This window comes from Ixodes scapularis, unplaced genomic scaffold (assembly GCF_016920785.2).
Source record: "Ixodes scapularis isolate PalLabHiFi unplaced genomic scaffold, ASM1692078v2 PGA_scaffold11__112_contigs__length_91849675, whole genome shotgun sequence".
Lineage (NCBI taxonomy): Eukaryota > Metazoa > Arthropoda > Arachnida > Ixodida > Ixodidae > Ixodes > Ixodes scapularis.
Window position 1 is genome coordinate 31470549 of NW_024609837.1, and position 20549 is coordinate 31491097.

Below are 20549 nucleotides of genomic sequence, written 5' to 3' on the forward strand. Positions count from 1 at the left end.
GAGCAAAGGCGTCAACCTTCTCGGGAAAATTACTAGCAGGGCTTATTTATGCCCAAGAGGATTTTCTGAAGAAACTCGTCAGGTCCCTTCCGTTGTCCAAGGTTGTCTACGGTCTGAATTACCTGCGCCTGACCAAGACCCAAGAAGCAGCGCTGGTCGTACTCAACAGAAAGGCAATGAGAATCATTACAGGCTTACCCAAGTTTACACCGGTTGAACAGCTTGAAGCTGCCGCACAGATCAATAATCTTGCGTGACATTGCCAAGGAGATGGTCTTTGGGCAGGAAAATCGCCTATACATATCTCCACCGGGCAGAATCTTTCTCACCAAACTCGAGAAACATGAGCTTCTCGTAAAACAGCAGCAATGCCAACTTTATCTCCGCCATGGGAGAACGAGCTTGTCGTCGCGATCAAACCAGTACCTAAGAATCAAGAAAAAGAACACAAAGGAAGGCGCAAGCACGCGGCTGACAAGCACGTCGAAGAGATCACTTTACTGACCAGCGCCGATGTCATGTATTCACCACATTCGGTGGGAGTTGATACCACGAGGGCGCCACAGTATTTGGTGCCCCAGTAGACTTCCGGTAGTGTATTTATTTATTCTTCAGCAACGCACAGCAGTCGGGTAAGAAGAATTTCCTTCAGAGAAGTTTCTGTAGTATCTTTGTAAGAACATTAGTGCATTGTACAAAGTAGTGCAAATAACAAAAGGCGGAGAGACAAAAAGAAAAGAAGAGGAAAACCGGAAGCGCGCTGGGGTCCGCCGATAGGGGGTGGTAGTGAGCTTGTTTGCAAACAAACATCGGTGAATACAGATGCTGCCAGAGACGGCGCGGGCCGCTCAGCGATTGCATGGCACTCTGTCTCCAGAAACACCATATGGAGTGGCATCACGCACAAAACCACCAGCCCGAAAACGACAGTGCTATTAGCGCTGATTCACACCATCCAAAAAGCGGATCATACGCTACCCGGAACAGTCACTGAAGCACGCATCTTCCCCGATTCCAGTGAAGCTCTCCAAGAATGTGGCTGGGGCAACAGCAGAAATCCAGTGGTAAAACAAATCAAGAGCATAATTATTGAATCTCGTCCGCGAGTCAACATTGTGCTTTCGTGGGTCCCCGGACACGAAAGTGTCCCGGGGAACGAGAGGGCGAACGAGGCCCCGAGGGCGCAGCTACATGCAGGTTTTATGCCCTCACCTAGCCACGGTCCCCCCCCCCCCCCCCCCCCCCCCTCGTGGAAGCTTATATGAGCGATCGCTAGTTGATCATCTCAAAGAACTCCGTAAGAAAGGTAGGCTTAGTGACCAGTTGTACCGTCGCCTTTTTTCCTCCGATGATAGCACGCCTAAACTTTATGGTCTCCCAAAGGTACATAAGCCGGAATGCCCCCTTCGTCCCATTGTATCTTTTATTGGCTCCCCCACGTACGATTTGTCAAAGTATCTGAGAATTGCTAACACCCCTGACAAGGAACAATAACTTTGGTGTAAAAAATTCCCAAGAGTTTGTACAATTGATTCGCGCTCAAACTCTTCTTCCACACAAAAGCATGATTTCGTTTGACGTTGTTTCCCTTTTCACGAATGTTCCCAACGATCTTGCAGTTGATGTCGCCCGACAACGCTTACTTGATGACCGAACGCTCTCTACTCGCACGTCTCTGCATGTAGATGATATCATTTTGCTTTTGCGTTTTTGTCTGAACCAATGTTTCTTTGCCTTCCGTGGAGAGGTGTACCATCAAGTGAATGGCTGTCCAATGGGAAGCCCTGTCTCTGTCACTGCCGCTAACCTTGTAATGGAGTATATCGAAGAGAAAGTCTTCGGTGAGATTGTATTTCCTGTCAAGTTTTATCGTAGGTATCTTGATGACACTTTCGTTATCCTAGACAAGAATTTTGTTGATGATTTTCACCAATGCTTAAACGGCGTCCACCCCGCGATTAAGTTTACCTACGAGCCTGAACAAAATAACATGTTGTCCTTCTTAGATGTGTGTGTGATCAGAACTACGAGCCGAACAACAGGATGGAAACCAAGGTGTATCGTAAACCATGTGACAGTGGTAATTTTCTAGATTTTCTTTCGCACCACCCTGTACAGCATAAGAAGTCTGTTGTACGAACTTTTGTTCACAGGTCAAACACTGTGCCCTCTAACGCGACCTATTGCGCTAATGAGCTCGCACGTGTACAAGAGTCTCTGCAAAAGCGAAACTACCCCGGGCGCTTTGTAGATGAGGTAATCAACCAGACGAAACGAAAAACGCACTCCAATGCAGCCGACAAAGAACGTAATGTCTTGTGCATTCTGTACGTTAAGGGAGTGTCGGAGTCGCTAAGCCGCGCCCTAAAACTTGTAGGTATTCGAACTGTGTATAAACCGTACCGAACTATAGCAAGTATTGTGTCTAAGCCAAAGGACCCCACCCCTGCGGATACGGAGAAAGGCATTGTGTACAAGATCCCCTGCCAGGACTGCGGCCCTTCGTACATTGGGGAGACCGGACGCAAGAAGATAACCAGGATGAAAGAACACCAACGTGACGTCAAGTATTCCACGAATACTTGACGTCCACGCGTGGTCGACCAGCTCCGTCTCAAGACGGAGCTGCTCGACCACGCGTGGACCACAGGACACACCTTTGACTTCACAGCCGCGACGACCTTGGCGAAGGAGGATAGGTGGGGCCCCCGCAAACTACTTGAGTCATGGTTCATCCGCGGAGATAAGACGGCGTGCAACAAGAACCGTGGCCCCCTCTCGGAAGCTTATATGGACCTTCCCGATAAATAGGACTGCGTTGACCCTAGCTTTCTCATTCCTGTGTATGTACTGATGATGCCTCCCGCATGGGAGGCGTAACGTTTAATGAAGTTGTTTTTCTTGTTATGTGAGGTCGGTGTTCTTATTTTAATCAAGAAGACCCGGGCCTCCCACCTGACATTGAAGAGATCAGAAAAGAGAAGAGGGCTGCCAGGAAGCTCAGGCTCGGCGCCCTTCTCCCTCCCGATGGAGACCCTGTTCCTCCTGGTTACAGCAGGTGGGAACGGGTCTGCATACCCAGGCTTCAAACGAAGACGGCAATTACTCCCATCTGACTGGCTAGGTTTTACCGCCCGTCCGCACCCGAAGACGTCGGCCCTGATCCGCTCTGCAGGCACTGCGGGATTCCAGCTACGTGCGTCTATCTCGTCTGGACGTGCGAGGGGGTTGCAGGGCATCGTAACAACGCCACAAACTCACTCCTTGAAGAGGCAAGACCAGCTACGTACGAGGACTGGACTCGCCCCAGGCTTGAGAACCCGTACCGCAAACACATTCTCGATTCCCTGATTAGTTTCCTCCGATCACCGGGGATCGCCTGTTACATTTAGCCTCCTCCCCCTACCCTTCTCATAATCCTTTTCCCCCGTCACGATTGGATGATTTATCAAAAGATCGTGATGTACCCCTTCCTTCAATAAATACGTTTTCTCACTCACTCATGACCACTGAAGCAGGCGATGGAACCGACGACGTCGCGGAAGATGTAGCAGACGATGGTGCTCATCCGGGCCACCTAGGGGGCACTGAGAGGATCTACTACTGATGACGTTTACAGGAGGAAACGCGCAGGCCTTGTCTTCCAGGTGGTATTGGCTAGACCCTAATTAGGACGAGCGTCAAATTTTCAGGGATAACGTAGGCATGCGCACATGCAACCAACATCCGCAAAAAGTGTCTGCCGTTTGTTGCCAATGCTCCCCATGATTCTGTAAGGGACAAACTGAAAACGGTAGGGCGCGTCTCATGAACGCCCGTCCACCAGCGTCAGCTCCATGCCGCCGTGCCTATCCTCTTATGCGCCGTGCCATATGGCCGTGCTTTGGCTGCGCACGCGCGATAGAGGAGCAGGAGATACCAAAGAGTTATCGAGGGTAGGAACATTTGGTAGAACGTTCGTGCTTGAGGTAGAAAAACTGAAGCCCTTTCCGCTGTTCTCAACATCTTAGTGACTTAAGTTGCTCCCTCTCTTAAATCTAGGCTTCCTTGGCCTGCCGTCGACATGCGCCATCTGGGAGATGTAGCGGAAAATGTGCGCAATACGCATGCTTCAGCTGATCAACGGTGTTCTGTCTCTAAATGACAGCGCAAGTATGGGGTTACACTCAAACACACGTCACCACCGGCCACAAAAGCCATCACACCTAGTAACACAATCACCGCAGACAAAACACTCACACAGCGCTGTAGTTGCTCCCTCTCGTAAATCTAGGCTCTTTTTTCCTCTTTTTCGCTCGCACCTCTTTTTCGCTCGCACGTCTTTTTCGCTCGCAACTGTCTACACCAGTAACCATTAATTTTCAATTTTCGGCGTCGGATCTTGGCGAATTTCGAGCTTTCACCCAAATGCAGTTTAGTTCTGCAATGCGATAAAGTCGGTTTGTTTTCCTCTCCCGAAGCCCTGTAGGTTTTCTGTTTCCTTTACTTACCTTTGTTTCTGGAAGAACCTCGAGATCGCGTTCTTGGTACACAAGAAGAGTTCGTAGAGGCTTTCACTGGTCATATTTGCAAGTAAGTATCCTTCCTTATCACTACAGTTCGTTTCGGCATCTTCATTTGCGCCCAGCCTTGAAACGGATAACACAGACATGTTGAAGGCGGCTCACAATTGTTTCTTAAACAGATACGGAAACAAAATGTTTGCCTCTTATTTTTTTTTTGTCTAAATGTGGTCTTCGTTGTGCCGGCAGCCCAGAAACTGTAGCCTACACTAGTGTTTCTAAACTGCAAGCAAAAAAGTAAAAAAAAAAAAAAAAATTAAAACGAAATAATAGATTTCAAATTTGTGCCTGGTGACAGTCTGAAAAGCTCCTTTGGAATGCCGCCACGCCATAAGTTCTTAAGAAGCAGCGCCAGTGTGCGGCAATATGGCTCGCCCGTTGAGTTTCATAGTTTTCAATGTGACTTGGGGGAAGGATGCTAACGCGTTTACTATACTCCGTTCACACATAAGCTGAGACTGCACCCAACGCTACAAGCGCGAGCCAGCTCGCGCTCCTGGCTTTGGGACATGCATCTCAAGCGCGAGCGCTCGTTCTGCGGAAGAACGCTTCAAAGCAGCGACCTCAAGCTCTGTGGAGTCACACGCAATCTAGGTATAGCCCATAGGCAGAGCCGTATATGTAGAGAGTTTTGCCATTCGTTGGGAAGTTTAGGAGACAAATGAGGTGGCGCCATTGGCCGAAAGCGGGCTGGGCGTGTTTCAGGGCGTCTTTAGAAATTCGAATGTGACCAACCAGAAGCCGGAAATAATACCCTGGCGGTGGTCGCGAGAAACAAACTTGATAAGTGCATTGGAGTAACTCTCGGTGACTGAAAATATGGTGCACCTGATGTTCAATCACGGTCATCCAAAATCATGGTGAAGAGTGCGACTAGCGGAACGATCGACAAAATCCGTACGCCAAGCGTTGAGGGCCGTGAGTCTGCCGTCCGAGGGGTCACACTCTGTCCGAGCAGGACAGAGTTGAGCGGCCGCATTTGTTTCTTACATCTTTCTGCATGATCATGATCGAAAAATTACGCGCACCCTATTTTCAACCATTAAGAGTTACTACACCCTTACGCCCTTATTAAATGCATATACCAACATATACCTTTGATTAAAACAGTTTCTCGCTACCACCGCTAGGGGTATTCTTTTAGGCTTCTGGTTGGCCAAGAGAGCGTGTCAAGTCCACTTTCTGCGTCTGGTGCACGCCCTAACTCTGCCCGCGCCTCCCATTGACCGAACTCTCTGTATACACGGCTCTGCCCATAGGGCGTACAGTCCTCGGACATTACTACTAGGCGAGACTGTCATGCGTTGACGCCACGACGCGACAAGGCTCAGAACTGCATTGACGTCACGAGCGCGATACGCATTGCACTTCTCGCTGGCCAACTTCGAAAGGGGGGGTAGAGAGCTCGCACTCAGGTGATTTAGTTTCCGTACCCCTTTAAGAGACAAGCAAATGTTCAGATTGAAATTGCGCTTACATAAGTGCCAACTGCAAAGCCGCGCTTCTTGTGCCGTTAAACGTCTTGCCGTCATCGTGGACAACACCCACGGCAGATGCCGGGCATATTGGCCCGGTTTTTGGAAGTCCTGCACAAAAGCACAACAATAAATTTTCTTGGCAGCCCCCTCGAAAAAAAAAAAAAAAGAAAAGAAAAGAAAAGAAACTAGAAGGTCATCTCACGTTTATTTTCGCATCGTGCTTCTTGAATTTAGGGGTGTAGAGACATTGTTTTACCAGATTAAGTGGAGTTTACTGTTGTTCTATAATATTCTTTTATTTTGTATGTTTTTTGTCCGTTCATTTCAACTTTAAGGATACTAGCAATTTGCAGCACCTCGTCGAAAGTTCGGTTTGACAGCATAGCAACTGCCAAGCCTTCAAGGTCAAGATTTATTTTCCTTATAAATTCTTCTACTAAACTAGCTTTGGGCTGGGTTCGAAATCTTAAAAAAAGCGTATAATGAAGCTCAAGATTGTACACAAAATATTCAAATACTGCAGAAAACAACAAGAACAACATTTATTTTCTTCACAAATGCTTCTATACTTCGTTTCAGCTTCGGTCCGAGCGCGGCCGATGTTATGAGCCAAAAGGCCAATCAAAAAGAGCAAAGAGCGCAACGTCATGGCGTGCTCTCTGCGCTTGATAGGACTAGCCGGCGGAAGAGCACGCACAGAGAGACGGCGAATACAGGCTGGTCCTATCAACTGCTGAGAGCACGCCATGACGTTGTGCCTTTTCCGCTGTTTGATTGGCCCTTCGGCTCATAACATCGGCCGCGCTCGGACGGAAGCTGAAACGAAGTATAGTGCACCAATTAAGTGTTAATGTATTTCAGTCAGTAAATATATGATAATTCAAACATTCGAATATTCGCATATTTGAAAGAACAAGAACACGGTTTCCTTTTCTTACACTTTCTTCTACTAAACCAGATAGGGCTCCATTGGAAAGCCTAAAACATAGTGTATAATTGACCTCCAGCCAGTATAGAGCAGTGTCTGCTCTGTTCCGTGGGCGCCGCCATGTTTGCTTATGCTGACGTCATGACACAGAAGGGGGGCTGCGTTTTTTGAAAGACTCAGTTTCTTTTAGAAACCTTTGCCCATATCGTATACGTCGTTTCAGCCTAGGTCCGAGCGCGGCCGATGTTATGAGCCGAAGGGCCAATCAAACAGCGAAAGAGGCACAACGTCATGGTGTGCTCTCTGCAGTTGATAGGACCAGCCGGTATTCGCCGTCTCTCTGTGCGTGCTCCTCCGCCGGCTAGTCCTATCAAGCGCAGAGAGCAGGCCATGACGTTACGATTTTTGCGCTGTTTGATTGGCCCTTCGGCTCATAGCATCGTCCGCGCTCGGACATAAGGTGAAACGAAGTATAGTGCAAGAACGTAAGAAATGCACAGTCACGAAGCTCCAAGAACCACACCGACACCATGGGTGTTTTAATAAGCAAAAATATTGTTTTATGCGCAGCCCCCCTCTTTACAAGAGCCTGCGTTTGAGATTATTGGTTCCCATTTTTATCGCTGGGGCCTATAGGATATCGGACACTGGTCTATAAATATAGAATATTCGAGATAAAGACAGCCCCGTGAAATTTCTTTTCTTTCTCGCTTTGATAGTTATTAACAACTAGCTTAAGAAATCCAGGTCGTGTTGAGTCCCGGACATTCTATTATCTCTCCGCAGCCAATGAAATTACGGCATGAGCCCATAGAAGCGCTTTGTTGCCACGATAAGAACATAATAAGCAACGCCCTGCGTTTTTTAAAGATGCAACTGACTAAAGCGCATAATTGTTTTTTTAGTGTTTACGGGTCTGCGAAGCTTACCAGCAGGTAACCAAACAATATTAAACTATACAAGTGATCGCTCACCTTCCCATTTTTTATTGACGTCAGCTTCAAGATTGATACATAGGCTAAGGAAGAAAAAGTTATCCAAATTTGAATAACAGAGAATGTACAATGTAGAATAAGAAGTGTGGAACCTTGAAACCTCTACCAGGGCATATTTAGTAGGATTCCAAGATTGGTGACGACAAGATATAGTGTTTTTGTTCCAATATACCAACAAAAAGTAATATATGTATATATATATATATATATATATATATATATATATATATATATATATATATGAGATCGGTTGGGTGAGTTACACATCTAGTCCACTCGGCAAAACCTTCGCCACTTCATTTATTGTATAATTTGCAATTCGATGTGGTACATTTTCGAAAGTTAGTACTTTTTACATTTATCTTTGAGCTTCTGGAACTTTTTTTGAAGTTAGTTCAATGTGTATTAAGTGTATTAAAAATCATCGACAACTCTGTATTTTTGAAGTAGTTTGCTCGCCTGCCATGTTTTTTTTTCAACTTCGTATTAGTATTTTCTCGAAAGGTTGGAAAAGTAACTCTCGTATAACCAGTTGAAATACCACGAAGTAAAATAAATTAAGTAAAATCAGTCTTTAAATTTGTTAACACAACTACTGCAACTATCTCCATGCGGCGAGAGTTGCTACTGCCTTAAGAAGCTTATTTCTAGACACAATTGCGAGCTCATCAAAACAAACTAGATTGTACATGCATTTCGTTATGGTTACTCGAAAATTACAGTTTATAGCTTAATTTACGAAGATATAATATCTGCAATAAAAAGTATGTACATAAATTTGAAAGTGAGAGGTAAAAATTGTTGTATAAAATATTTCAATGGGCGATAATTTTATTAATCTTACCCTGTCACAAAAATGACAACGTCCGCCCCCTTGTAGGCATCCTGAGTTTCAACGTGGTATCTAAATTTCTTCGTTGTTACCGATCTATTCCGGCAAGGTTGGAATGGCGTCTTGGACTTGTCAAAGTCTTCCTCCTGGCTTGATTCGTCGCTCATTGTTTTTTCAACAGTTTCTTCGTCCCCATCTGGCTCGTTGTCTATATCCTTTAACAAAGATAATAAAATGTTGGCATGACAATCTGCTACTGTTCACGCTAGAGTTTCCGGAACAATATACCCCCAACACCAGTATTTCAGGATACAAGTTGCACCAGGTTACGATAATTAGGTAGGCGACCCAAACATGCAAAGAGACGCCACGAGATGTCTTGGGAATGCAACAAACGAGGGCACTGGTTGACGCCACCAACAGAAAACCTTTACGATAATGCCTAGGGGCCAGTGAAGGGACAATGGTGTTCAATCGAGTTGAAATAACTGTATATGCTCCTCTTGCGCAGCCCAACATCGCAACAGTTCGAAATTTGTCTCTCCAACGTTGTAAAAACAACAAAATTCCAGATATCTACTCGGAACACACAATGCCCGAGAGTTCAAGCGTCTAGCTTGTCATACACTAAAAAATATGCCTGCGCGTCTGCTTATGCGCCAAACACTCGAAGGGCCAATCCCTGCGATATACGAGATCAGCTCAGCGAATGAGACGGAGGAGGAGGAAATAACTGTTGAGTCCAAAAAAGAGGCCTATTCAGGGTCCTGCAAAAATCGTCAAAACTGAAGCGACACGCCACCTGCCACTGGTTTTTTCCCGCGGCTCGTTGACCTCGCTACCGCCGTCGCCTCGGCTGGAAGGCCAAAGAGGTCTGGCTTCGGGTGGATTTGGGAAATTCCTGTGTCGAAGCGTGCGTTTCGCTTCCCGCAGGGAAAGGGAATGGCACCTTCTTGTCAATCCTTTTCCCGTTTTTGCGACTTGCAAAACGGCGGATGCCTTGAGCGATTGACTGACAGGCAAGAAAACGTGTGAGTGGCCCTCCGGACTCACGTGATTTGCAGATCAAGGCCGCCGTGGAGGGCACGGGCGAGATTAGACGGGGGTAACTTTCCCCCGGCAATATAAAAAAGGCCGGAAGCGGAGCGCCGAACGATTTTGTCGGAGTCGTGTCGCCTGACAATTTTTGTAGTGTCCTGTTTGGACAGGCCTTTAGACGGCGGCCATTATGTCTTGGCTCTTGGCGCAGGTGGCAAATCTGTTTAGACATCGAAATTAAGCCGGGGCTGTGGCGTTGCAGAATGCAAGCATGACGCTTTGCATTGCGTAACGACATAGCGCAGACTTCCCTTTTAGGTCTAAACGGATGTTCCGCCTCATCATTCGCTGAGGTAATTTCGTAGATCGCAAAGATTGGGCCTTTGATTGTTTTGCGTGTGAGTAGATGCGCAGGCATTTTTTAGAGTGTACTTAAGTGCAACATCTACATTTCACGAGCGCAAAGTGAAACCTACGTGTATATATACGTATGTCCCGCCCCAAAATCAGCGCTCCGCAAGACGGCTTCCCCTCAAGAAAGAAGTAAAACTTGGCGCATGTGACCCCATCTCTACCAATGAGGATTTGGCGGTGAAAGGAAGGGGAAAACGATACATGGCTCGGCCATTTAGCTACTCTCAATTGTGTCAGAACTCCATATGTACAAAAAGTGACAGAAGATGGCGCTGGCATGCAAATCATGGCGGCGTCACTTGGTTAATGCCTAATGTCGATTGTTTTGTCAGTGAAGGAAGTTCAGAAGAAACTGTCTGTCATTGCGATTTGGTGATGACCACCATGAATCGATCCTCCATGTATGCTGCTGAACAGATTGAATCAGGTGGCGGCTTCGCCCATCTAGCCAGTGTTTTAATTAAACTTCACCCCTTAACCCATACCTAAGAGACAAAACATTAAGAATAGGCATTCGTGCGTGTTTGAGGCACGTACCATGGCGGCCGAGGTGATGTAGCGCCGCCGGGCGGCCACGCTAGAAAACTGTTTTTTTGGCATCCCCCTGTAACATCTGTTTTGTTTTTGGACGACGGTGTTTGATCTTATTCAAGTCCAACTTCTCGAGAATTATACGGGACTTTAGATACTCTAATTGTCGGATTATGAACCCATAACTAGGTGATGGGGTGGCTTCAACACTGTCTCAGACTTGTCAAAAGCTATGACTCTACAAGATGGCACAAGGCATACTTACATTTAGTGGGCCTTCAGTAGCAGCGTGCAGCGTCAGTTTGATGTTTGGTAGTTGAAAACTTCGGAACCACAACTCTACCTAGAAATCAAGGTATCTGCAATTCTGTAGATTTTGACTTGTGCTGGTTCACTCGAATCAACGTCGAGATCAAACGATCGCCAAAGCATTATTTCTGAGGAACTAGATGGAAGCATGCACTCGGCTTAAGTTATTTACACTCAAAGCTTGCCTACCTGTTTAGTCAAACAACTTGCTAGTAAAAACGATAAAGTAAGTAGGCAGGTGAGCTGGTTGATGTTACACATTTTTGAAAACCGGAGACGAATTTTGAGACTTTTTTTTTGTTGTCCCTTTCTTCGTCTGTCGTCTCCGGTTTTCAAAAATGTTAGTAAAAGGCATAAAAAAATAAGCAATATATTGTAACAACAACATCCTCCTTGTGGTAACGATATCAGAGAGCGTTTTAGAAAGACAGCAAATTAATTGAAAAGTGTTATATTTAACTAAGCTTTATCTTTAAGTCTTCTATCAAAATTTAATGTTTTCTTTCGCCAAGAAGAAAACGCACGACACTAAACGTCCCTCCCCCCCCCCCCCCCCCGCCCCTTAAGAAGTAATATTTTTAATATAAAAAAAATAACTACGCACTGTCGAACAACTTTCTTCCCAATCTAACGCTAGCAGTGAACCAAATGCTATACTCTCAGAACGAACCGTTATCTTACTCAGAAGTGATGAGCGATCTTCTGAAATTTTCTTTGGAAAATGGTGGCCTACAAAGACCACGAATTGATGAGGCTGAATAGCAGTGACTACCGCTAACAGACCCCACTTTCTATTGAAAGTTTAAGAAAAGCACCTATAATTTTTAATAAAGATAATAGTTCTGAAACGTCGGTCGTCTGCAAGCCGCTAGCGGAACGTTTGGTGGTGTTTTTTTGTTTTTTTTTTCAGAGGAGGGGGGGTGTCGTACATTTTAATTACTGACAAAATGAGATAGGCAGAGAGGTCCTTCAATTGTTCTACCTCCAGCGCGAGCGTCCTGCCATAGCCTTTTCTATACTAAAAAAGCCTGGCAGATCGCAACGAGAAGCGTCACCGAAATTGAAAAGATTAAGCGCAGACAACGGATGTGAGGAGAGCCAAGTGACGGGCGCCAGGCTGCGGCGAGACGGCGAAACACAGTTCTCCCGAGCGATGGAATGTCCGCTCGTGCTCCTCGCGTTACTCGCGCTACGTACCGCTTCTTTTCTCGTCGGGTTTGAAAACCATTTGTCGAGTCCTCGCCGCTGCAAAAGCTGTGCGCTGACGTCCAGGTTCCCCTGAGAAATGCTGTGTTACCAGATCCTCGCGCTCTATATCTGCGACCGGGCACTCTATGCCTCCGTCGTAAACTGCCAGGATTGTGAATATAGAGGAGGCTATGCTTCGACAATGCTTTGGCGACTCGTGAGCATCGAGCATGCACGGGCGGCCCAAGCGCGTCGGAAGGCAATGAGCACGCGCTGCAGGCCGGGCGTTCGAAAGAGACGCCCTACCGTTTCTCATCTTGTCAGTGACAATACAGTCAACTGAATACTTTAATAAAACATAACGAATCGAGGTTTATCTTATAGAAATATCTTCATTGTGATTGGGTGGATCAGCGCATGCCATAATAACCGTAGAACCAACGTACGATGTTTAGAAACGTAGTGAAGTAGTCGAGGTATCTTCCAGATTCATCTCTGAATTTAGAGATCGCTTCAAAATATCGGTCGTAGACGATATGTACAGCCAGGTTCACTGTAGAGAGACATGCAAACAACAGTGAAACTTCAGTGATAAGAAAACCGAGATCGACACGGTGGCAGAAAAACAACAACAGGAAGTTCAGAAAAGGATGATATAAAAGAGACCACAAGTGCAGAATATCGGAAGGATCTACAGCCAGCCTAAAGCAAAACCAATACCAACTCCACTGCCCCCACCAAATGTTTACACAAAAGCTTCAATTAAGAAGTAATTTTAGTGCGTTACTTGTGCTGTTGAACAAATTGTGAATACATTTGAGACTTCTTAGCGGAGCGTCTTGTTCACTTAATTTTGCTTCGCCACTATTAAAACCCGCAAATGTCTTAACTGGCCAAGAAGAGGTTCTTAATGATTGGCAATTCATCAGTTCCAAGCAAACAAGGCCCTAACTACGCACGTTCAACGCCACCTAAAGAAGGCCATTTTTGGGCCGCAGATTGGGTTCGAGTACTGTGACACCGTTCGGGCCGAAACTCGTGTAGTCACGGACTGGTCACGAGTCTCGGCCGTACGATGACGCGGCACTCGTATCTGATGTGTGCCCAGCGTTGGCCTTCTTTAGGTGACACCGAAAATTCCTCCCACCCCTAAAGCCACAGTCACACAGCTTATACAGGGTGCGGCCGTAAAAACTTTCACATTTGGCACGCCTAGCAAAAATCGAATTTCAAACATACATACCTGAAATTGGGCACACAAACGTCGTTTATTCCAAAGTTTTTTGCCTATTTTTTTCAGACGTCAACTCTGCAGTAGCGAATTATTAGAAAGATAACAAAAATGGTAGACGTGCATTTCCTATGGCCTATAACCGCCCGTTCGCAGTCTGCTATCTGGTTCGCGACGTTGCTCCCAGGTGGCGCACTGAACGCAAAAACGCGGGAAACGCCGCAAGAAAGGCTGGTGTCGGGCGAGATAATCGCGATAAAAAGTGATCTGAACGAAATATATGAACGATTGTTGAAATTACCTGTTTCAAGTCAAGTTCTGACAGATCGTCATGCAAGCAAGAGGACACCATGATGCGACGAGATCATTTATTTAAAGCTGCTCGTCTTGTTGAAAATTGCGGGTCGCTCTCGAAGACAGCAAGCACTGCTTCAATGAGCTCCTCATTCTTCAGCAGGCTTTCACGTTCAGTGACTGGATTTTTCTTTTTAAAGTCTTCTCCGCTCACAAAACAATCCGCCCAACTCAAAACAGTCGGGCGTGAAGGCGGGCGTTTATGAAATGCAGTGCGAAATTTTCGTTGTGCTGTGGCCACCGAGTTCCGCTCCACGTACCACTTGACTGCCTGGGCACACCCACTTGCCGAGTATTGCGGCATCGCAGGGCGGCGCGAAAAATATTTTGATAATAACTGCAGAGGATAGTGCAATAAAAACAATTAATTGGAACAATCAAGATTCCTCAGCAGCGGCAATCTTGATTCTAAAGTTGAGCTTTCACTGGGAACGGACCCGTCAACAGATAAGCAGACGAAAAAGGAAGACACACGTTCGTCTGCTTTAGAACATATTTTTATTAAACGAGGGTGTCCGCCAGTTTCTAAATTTTAAGTAAAAGGGCATAATCGTTCACATATTTCGGTAAAATCACTTTTTATCGCGATTATCTCGCCCGACACCAGCCTTTCGTGCGGCGTTTCCCGAGGTTTTTGCATTCAGTACGCCATCTGGGAGCGGCGTCGCGAATTAGATAGCAGACGGCGAACGGGCGGGTATAGGCCATAGGAAATGCACGTCTGCCATTTTTGTTATCTTTCTAATAATTCGCTACTCCAGAGTTGACGTCTGAAAAAAATAGGCAAAAAACTTTGGAATAAACGACGTTCGTGTGCCCAATTTTAGGTATGTACGTTTGAAATTCGTTTTTTGCTAGGCCTGCCAAATGTGAAAGTTTTTACGGCCGCACCCTGTACATTATACTAAAAGAGTCTGCGTACAGATTCGAACACGAGTCACCGTCGGATTCGCACTTCGAATGCCGCATGGCAATGAGTTCCAGAGGAAAACTTGGCATGCGGCATTCGAACCACGAATATGGAGTGACTCGCGTTCGCAGACTGCTTTTTTGTATGATGTATGAGCAGTGTGACCCCAGCTTAATTTGTCTCATGCGCATTTAGACGAAGCTAAGCCTGACTCGAAGCTAACCTAAAGCCGGGAGCTATCATTTCTGGCTGTAATAAAATGGAACTATGATGGCATAATTACGTACCAGCGCCCAGGTAGACAGTTACTCAAAATCCAAACACACAAAAAAATACCACAGAGCGCTGAACTATCTAGTGATTTCTATTTCAAACTTCCTCTTCTTTGACCCCAAGGAATAGGTTGCCAAGGAAGAAGAGGGAAAAGACAAGGAAAAGGGAGAAAAGGCGAACGAAAAAGAAAACGAAAAATAGAGATGAATAGAAAAAGCAAAATAGCGGAGAAAGAAGAAGCTACCGACAAGATCGGACGCGATTTTCTGAGCTACCCGAACAAAATGACCAGCACCGAGCTGCCAAATTCGGGCTCATTATTCGGCCTTCCTCGAGGGGTTTTCTCACCAGGAGGACCAGAAGAAAGGCCCACTCAGAGCCGTTTATACTGAGAGAGTTTGGCCGATGGGCGGAGCTTGTTGGCCGCTAGAACAAGCGGATTTCGCGATAACACAATATGGCGTTACTTCTTTGTCTTGTTCATTCCTGAGAAATCGCGTAGAGTTCCTATGAGTCAGATCCACAATATGGCGGACGGAAGTAGCCATCCCCCGGTTGCCAGACTACGCTGCTGTGGTTGTCAGACTGTTAAAATCTCCTTAAGAAGGCCAAACTCTCTCAGTATAAACGGCTCTGGGCCCACTACTTCGAGCAACGTTCCAGCCACCGATGTAAGCGGTCAGCCCGAAGCCATGGACACGAAGATTGCGAGCAACGCCGAAACCGCCCCTATCGAGGCGGGACCGGCAAGTCTTGCCACTCCGACACTGAAAAAGCCAACAATGGAGTGCCCCGCCGTTGTATGCTTCGGTGAGCCCTCCACGATTCCAAACACGGCTTTTTCAGTTGAACAAGCTGTAAGGTCCCTTCTCGCGAGTATCCCGAGGGAGAACCTTTTAGACATATTCAAGGACATACTTGGAGAAACCCATGAAATTGTGCCAACCAAAGCGAAGAAGAAATCGGCTTCAAAGAAAGCTCCGATAAACCCTCTAGGTACAAAACAAACGCAAGAAGCGCCGGCCGCAGCCGGCACCACGCCCATACCAGACACAACGCCGCATGCAGTGGAGAACAAGCGCGCCAGTTCGATACCTGCGGGGACACTCGCACCACCACCGAACGCGGTCAGCGAGATGCCACCTGCTACACGAGAGGAACCTGAGGACACGGTTGGTTGGACCCAGGTGACGTATAAGAAGAAAAGGAAACGGGTCCGAGGGGACCCGACACAGCAAACTTCCGAGGAAGCCAAGTCAACCCGGCGCTGGCAGTACGAGTATAAGATCCGTTTGACGCGTTCACAAATCTCGATCAAGCCCCTACTTCCACTACTCAAAATGCACCTCACGGGCACTCACATCTCTACGGCCTTCACAATGCATCTCATAGAAAAGGCTAACACGATTTCGGTCCGCACAGATTCGAAAGAGTTAGCCGAGACTCTTGAGAAGATCACAGAGATCGGCACTGAAGAGAAAGGCAAGATACCCATACAAGTCTTCAGGACTTATGGGAGTACACACAGCAAGGGTGTCATTTATGACATATATCCCAAGGAAGAGGACCCGCAAGACGACGTTCTCAATTCGGAAATTGAGTCAGAAAAGCCTCACGTGGTAGCCGCTCGAAGACTAGGCAAGTCAAACACGGCGGTCCTCACGTTCGATGGAGAGAAAACGCCTCGATCTGTTCTTTACGGCAAGAGGTACATGCGGGTATTCCCGTTCAAACCGAAAGCAGTAACCTGCGGGCACTGCCACCGTCTAGGACACAAGTTCGATATATGCCCGAATACGGCAGTGTGCCCTATATGCGGAACCGACCATCCAAGACCAACGGACCCGACCCAGGGACCTGGATGTACCGACACTACACCCTACTGCCAGGGATGTAAAAAGAAGGGCCACCTCGGAACCGACCGCAAATGCCCCACATGGCAGGAAACCAACAAAAGGATGCGGAAAGACATCAATAGTTTCAGAGAACAGCACAAGCTGCAACAGCAACAACAGGAGATATGAAATAGACCAGTCAAGACCCCGGTACCGCCCAGTGAGAACCTGTGGGCCAATAAGGTCAAGCAGGGTCTCTCGCCACCACCGTTACCATCGCCAACGGCAGAAGCACAAGAATTGCGCAACACGTGCAACTTCCTCAAGGCAGAGCTAAACAGACTCAACACCATCGTTCAGTCTCTACAGGAGGAAAACAAGAAGTATAAAGAATACGCCAATCATCAACGGGCACTCGCAGCCCAATTCTTTGTGGAAAAATGATTAAGGTACTCCAGTGGAACAGTCAGGGGCTTCGCAAACGGGCGGCGGAGCTTCGGATACGACTCCTGGACAAGCCCGATGAACGTCCCGACGTAATGCTACTTCAGGAAACTAACACGTCAAGCATCAACTTTAGCGGCTACACAGCCTACTCCGGCCCATCAATCACATCCAAGCGCCCAGGTTACTCGGCTTCTCCACCGGGAAAAGCTATTGTCTACGCAAGGAGCGACTGGTATCAACACCAGGTCGACCTTACTCCATACTGTGATGAACACCAAGAAGTGGTTGCAGTTCGCGCAACGGTTCAGCAGACGAACCACATTTTTGTGTCCATCTACTACAGACCGCTTAGAGACAAGACGCATACAAGGAACCAGGGATGGATCGCTCATCTGCACGATGTATACCCCCGAGAGCAGAAACACTACGGCGGAGACTTCAACCTCCAACACCAAACGTGGGGCTACGCACAGTCTTCGAACGGAGCGGAAGATCTAATAGCTGAGATGCAAACATTTCGTTTGCAATTGGCAAACAAGAAAGGAACCAAGACAAGACTGGGAGGAGCCGGACAGAAGGACACGACACCAGATCTATCATGGACGACAAATCAGTACATACAGCATCAAAAATGGAAGTGTCTCCCAGACCCATGGGGCAGCGATCACTTCCCCATTATCTTTGAGTTCTCGCCCACAAAGAAGGTAAAGAACATGACGAAGAAACGAGTGGCCAAGACCGTTCACTGGGACAGGTTCAGGGACGTCCTTAGCGAAGACAAATCAGAAGAGTCCAGCTTCGAGAGCCTCCTCAACAGCGCCCTGCAGGCAGCCACAATCAAGACAAACGTTGAAGAAGACGCTCCTAACCCTGATATTTTCCTTCTCAACCTCTGGGCCAAGCGACTGAAAGCGGTGCAGAAGTACCGAAAGGGGTACAAAACCCCACTAGGCAGGCAAGCTATTACTAGAGCGACGGTGGAAGCAAAGGTGTACGCCCAAAAACTAGACTCACGCCGCTGGCTAGATTAGAGCACTTCACTTTCCGACAAGACCTCGATCACGAAGCTCTAAGCTACGAGTCGAGCCTTGCTCGGAAAAAAGAAGACTAAAGGAGCGACGCAGACACTAGCTCTCAAACTGAACAAGTCTGAGGAACAGTTGGCCAGAATGTCGGGAGATCTCTTCTTTCCTCAACCTGACCTAACCGGCTGCGACCCCCCTTACTATCAAGAAATTCTGGCTCCCGATCACGAGATGGACCGTCTCTTTACGCGCGGAGAACTCGAGTGTGCCTTGAATCAAGGGAAGTTGCACACGGCACCGGGATCAGACAAAATCACTATGGCTATGCTACAAAACCTCCCAGACAACACGAAAGAACAACTCCTAGTCATGATCAACCAGATCTGGGAAACTGGCAAACTTCCCCAGCAGTGGAAGCACTCCCTCGTCATTCCAATTCCCAAGCCGGGCAAAGACAAAGGTGCACTCTCCAGCTACAGGCCAATCTCTCTAACGTCATGCACATGCAAGTTGATGGAACGAATGGTACTTGCAAGAATCGTATGGCATCTGGAATCTACGGACGCCTTCCACCCCGCCCAGACAGGGTTTCGACCGAGTCTCGGAACGCAAGAAAGCCTCGCCCTCATATCGGCCATATCGGCTGATCAACTCCAACCGCGCAACCATCAGAACAATTGTGGCGATTGATGTCAAGAAAGCTTTTGACTCGGTCCCACACGCATCAGTCATCAACGAAGCCCGAAGACTCGGCATAGTCGGAAGGCCGCTGAACTTTGTCAAGAACTTCCTTGAAGGGAGAACGTTCTCGGTACGCTGCGGCTCGCACGACAGCGAACCGAGAGTGAACCGAGTCGGAGTCCCACAAGGCTCCGTGCTGTCACCAACGCTCTTTAATATCGCGATGGCAGCCCTGCCTCACGAACTTGCAAAGATCCCCAACTTGGGCTTCACCGTGTACGCGGATGACGTCTCGATATGGACCAAGAACGACGACATTGCAAGACAGCAAGACACTCTACAAGCTGGCCTAGATACAATCGAAGCCCACCTATGCAGGGTGAAAATGCAAGCCTCTCCGGAGAAAACCAACTACACCGTAATCGCACCGAAAAGACACCGTCTCGCCAAGATTGCAGAACAACTAAACCTCGTTCTTGCAGGCAAGCGAATCGAGCCATCCACGTCTGTCAAGATATTAGGGATCACTATTGAGGAGACCGGTAAGGCAGACATCTGGCTCCAGGACACACTTAAACATTGCAACTCTGCCCTTAATGCCATTCGGCGCATCTGTAGCGCAAGGGGTGGAGCGTCAGAAGAAATTGCCAGAAGAATGGTTAAAGCTTTAGTAGTTTCGCGTGTCTGCTATGGGGCTCGACACTACTGGCTGACCAAGGCGCAATGGCAGAAGCTCGAAGCTCTGAACAACCAAGCAAAAAGAATAATCACGGGCCTGCACAAGTTCTGCCCCCTGGGCAAGCTGAACGAACACGCTCAGATTAACTCCCTACACGAAACCGTTGTTGCCCGCACGGTCGCGCACGGGGAGAGACTTAAGCACACACGACAAGGGAGAAGGATCCTGGAACTCCTATTAAGATGTACCGGAGACCTACCCAAGCTACCACAGGAACTCCCGCCATGGGAAGATCACGCAGAAATCACAGACAACAAGCCAAGCACGCGGAAGGGCGACAAAAAGCAACAAGACCGCCTCGCTAGGGCACACATCAAGATGACGGAGGCGTGGGAAGAAGGAACGAACGGGATCGTGGCTGCATACACGGACACTGCTTCGATAGACGGCCCAGTCACTCTAAAGACCGCGGCTGTTATCTTTCCAACACTAGGCACAAGCGCAACCAAGAACCTTCCAGCCCGCACCTCGGTCAAAGGGGGAGAACTTGCAGCAGTCCGCCTTGCCCTCGAGACGGCCCTTGCATTACCTGAACCACCACCAGAGCATATCCGGATATTTACGGACTCTCAGGAAGTGGTAAAAGAATGCAGAAAATCAAGAAGCCCTAGCGTAGACGTGCGTAATATCAAGAAACTCGCCTCACTGCTACTAGCAAGAGGCACGACTACGAGAATAGCCTGGGTTCCAGCACACGCAGGAATACCCGGCAACGAAGAGGTGCATCGACTCGCCCGCGCGTCCCTTCTCGCTCCCCGTGAACGAGACGATACACCTTC

General features: G+C 47.6%; 1 protein-coding gene across 1 annotated transcript in view; it reads right to left on the minus strand.

The window, feature by feature from the left end:
* LOC115314120 overlaps positions 1–20549 on the minus strand; it is a 56843-nt gene that overhangs the window by 11212 nt on the left and 25082 nt on the right. The window contains exons 2-7 of the mRNA XM_040217665.1: positions 12722–12828; positions 11044–11121; positions 8808–9010; positions 7943–7986; positions 6040–6148; positions 4491–4628 (exon numbers count right to left, since the gene is read on the minus strand). Of these exons, the coding sequence (XP_040073599.1) occupies positions 4491–4628; positions 6040–6148; positions 7943–7986; positions 8808–9010; positions 11044–11121; positions 12722–12828 (679 nt within the window). The remainder of the gene's footprint in view (positions 1–4490; positions 4629–6039; positions 6149–7942; positions 7987–8807; positions 9011–11043; positions 11122–12721; positions 12829–20549) is intronic.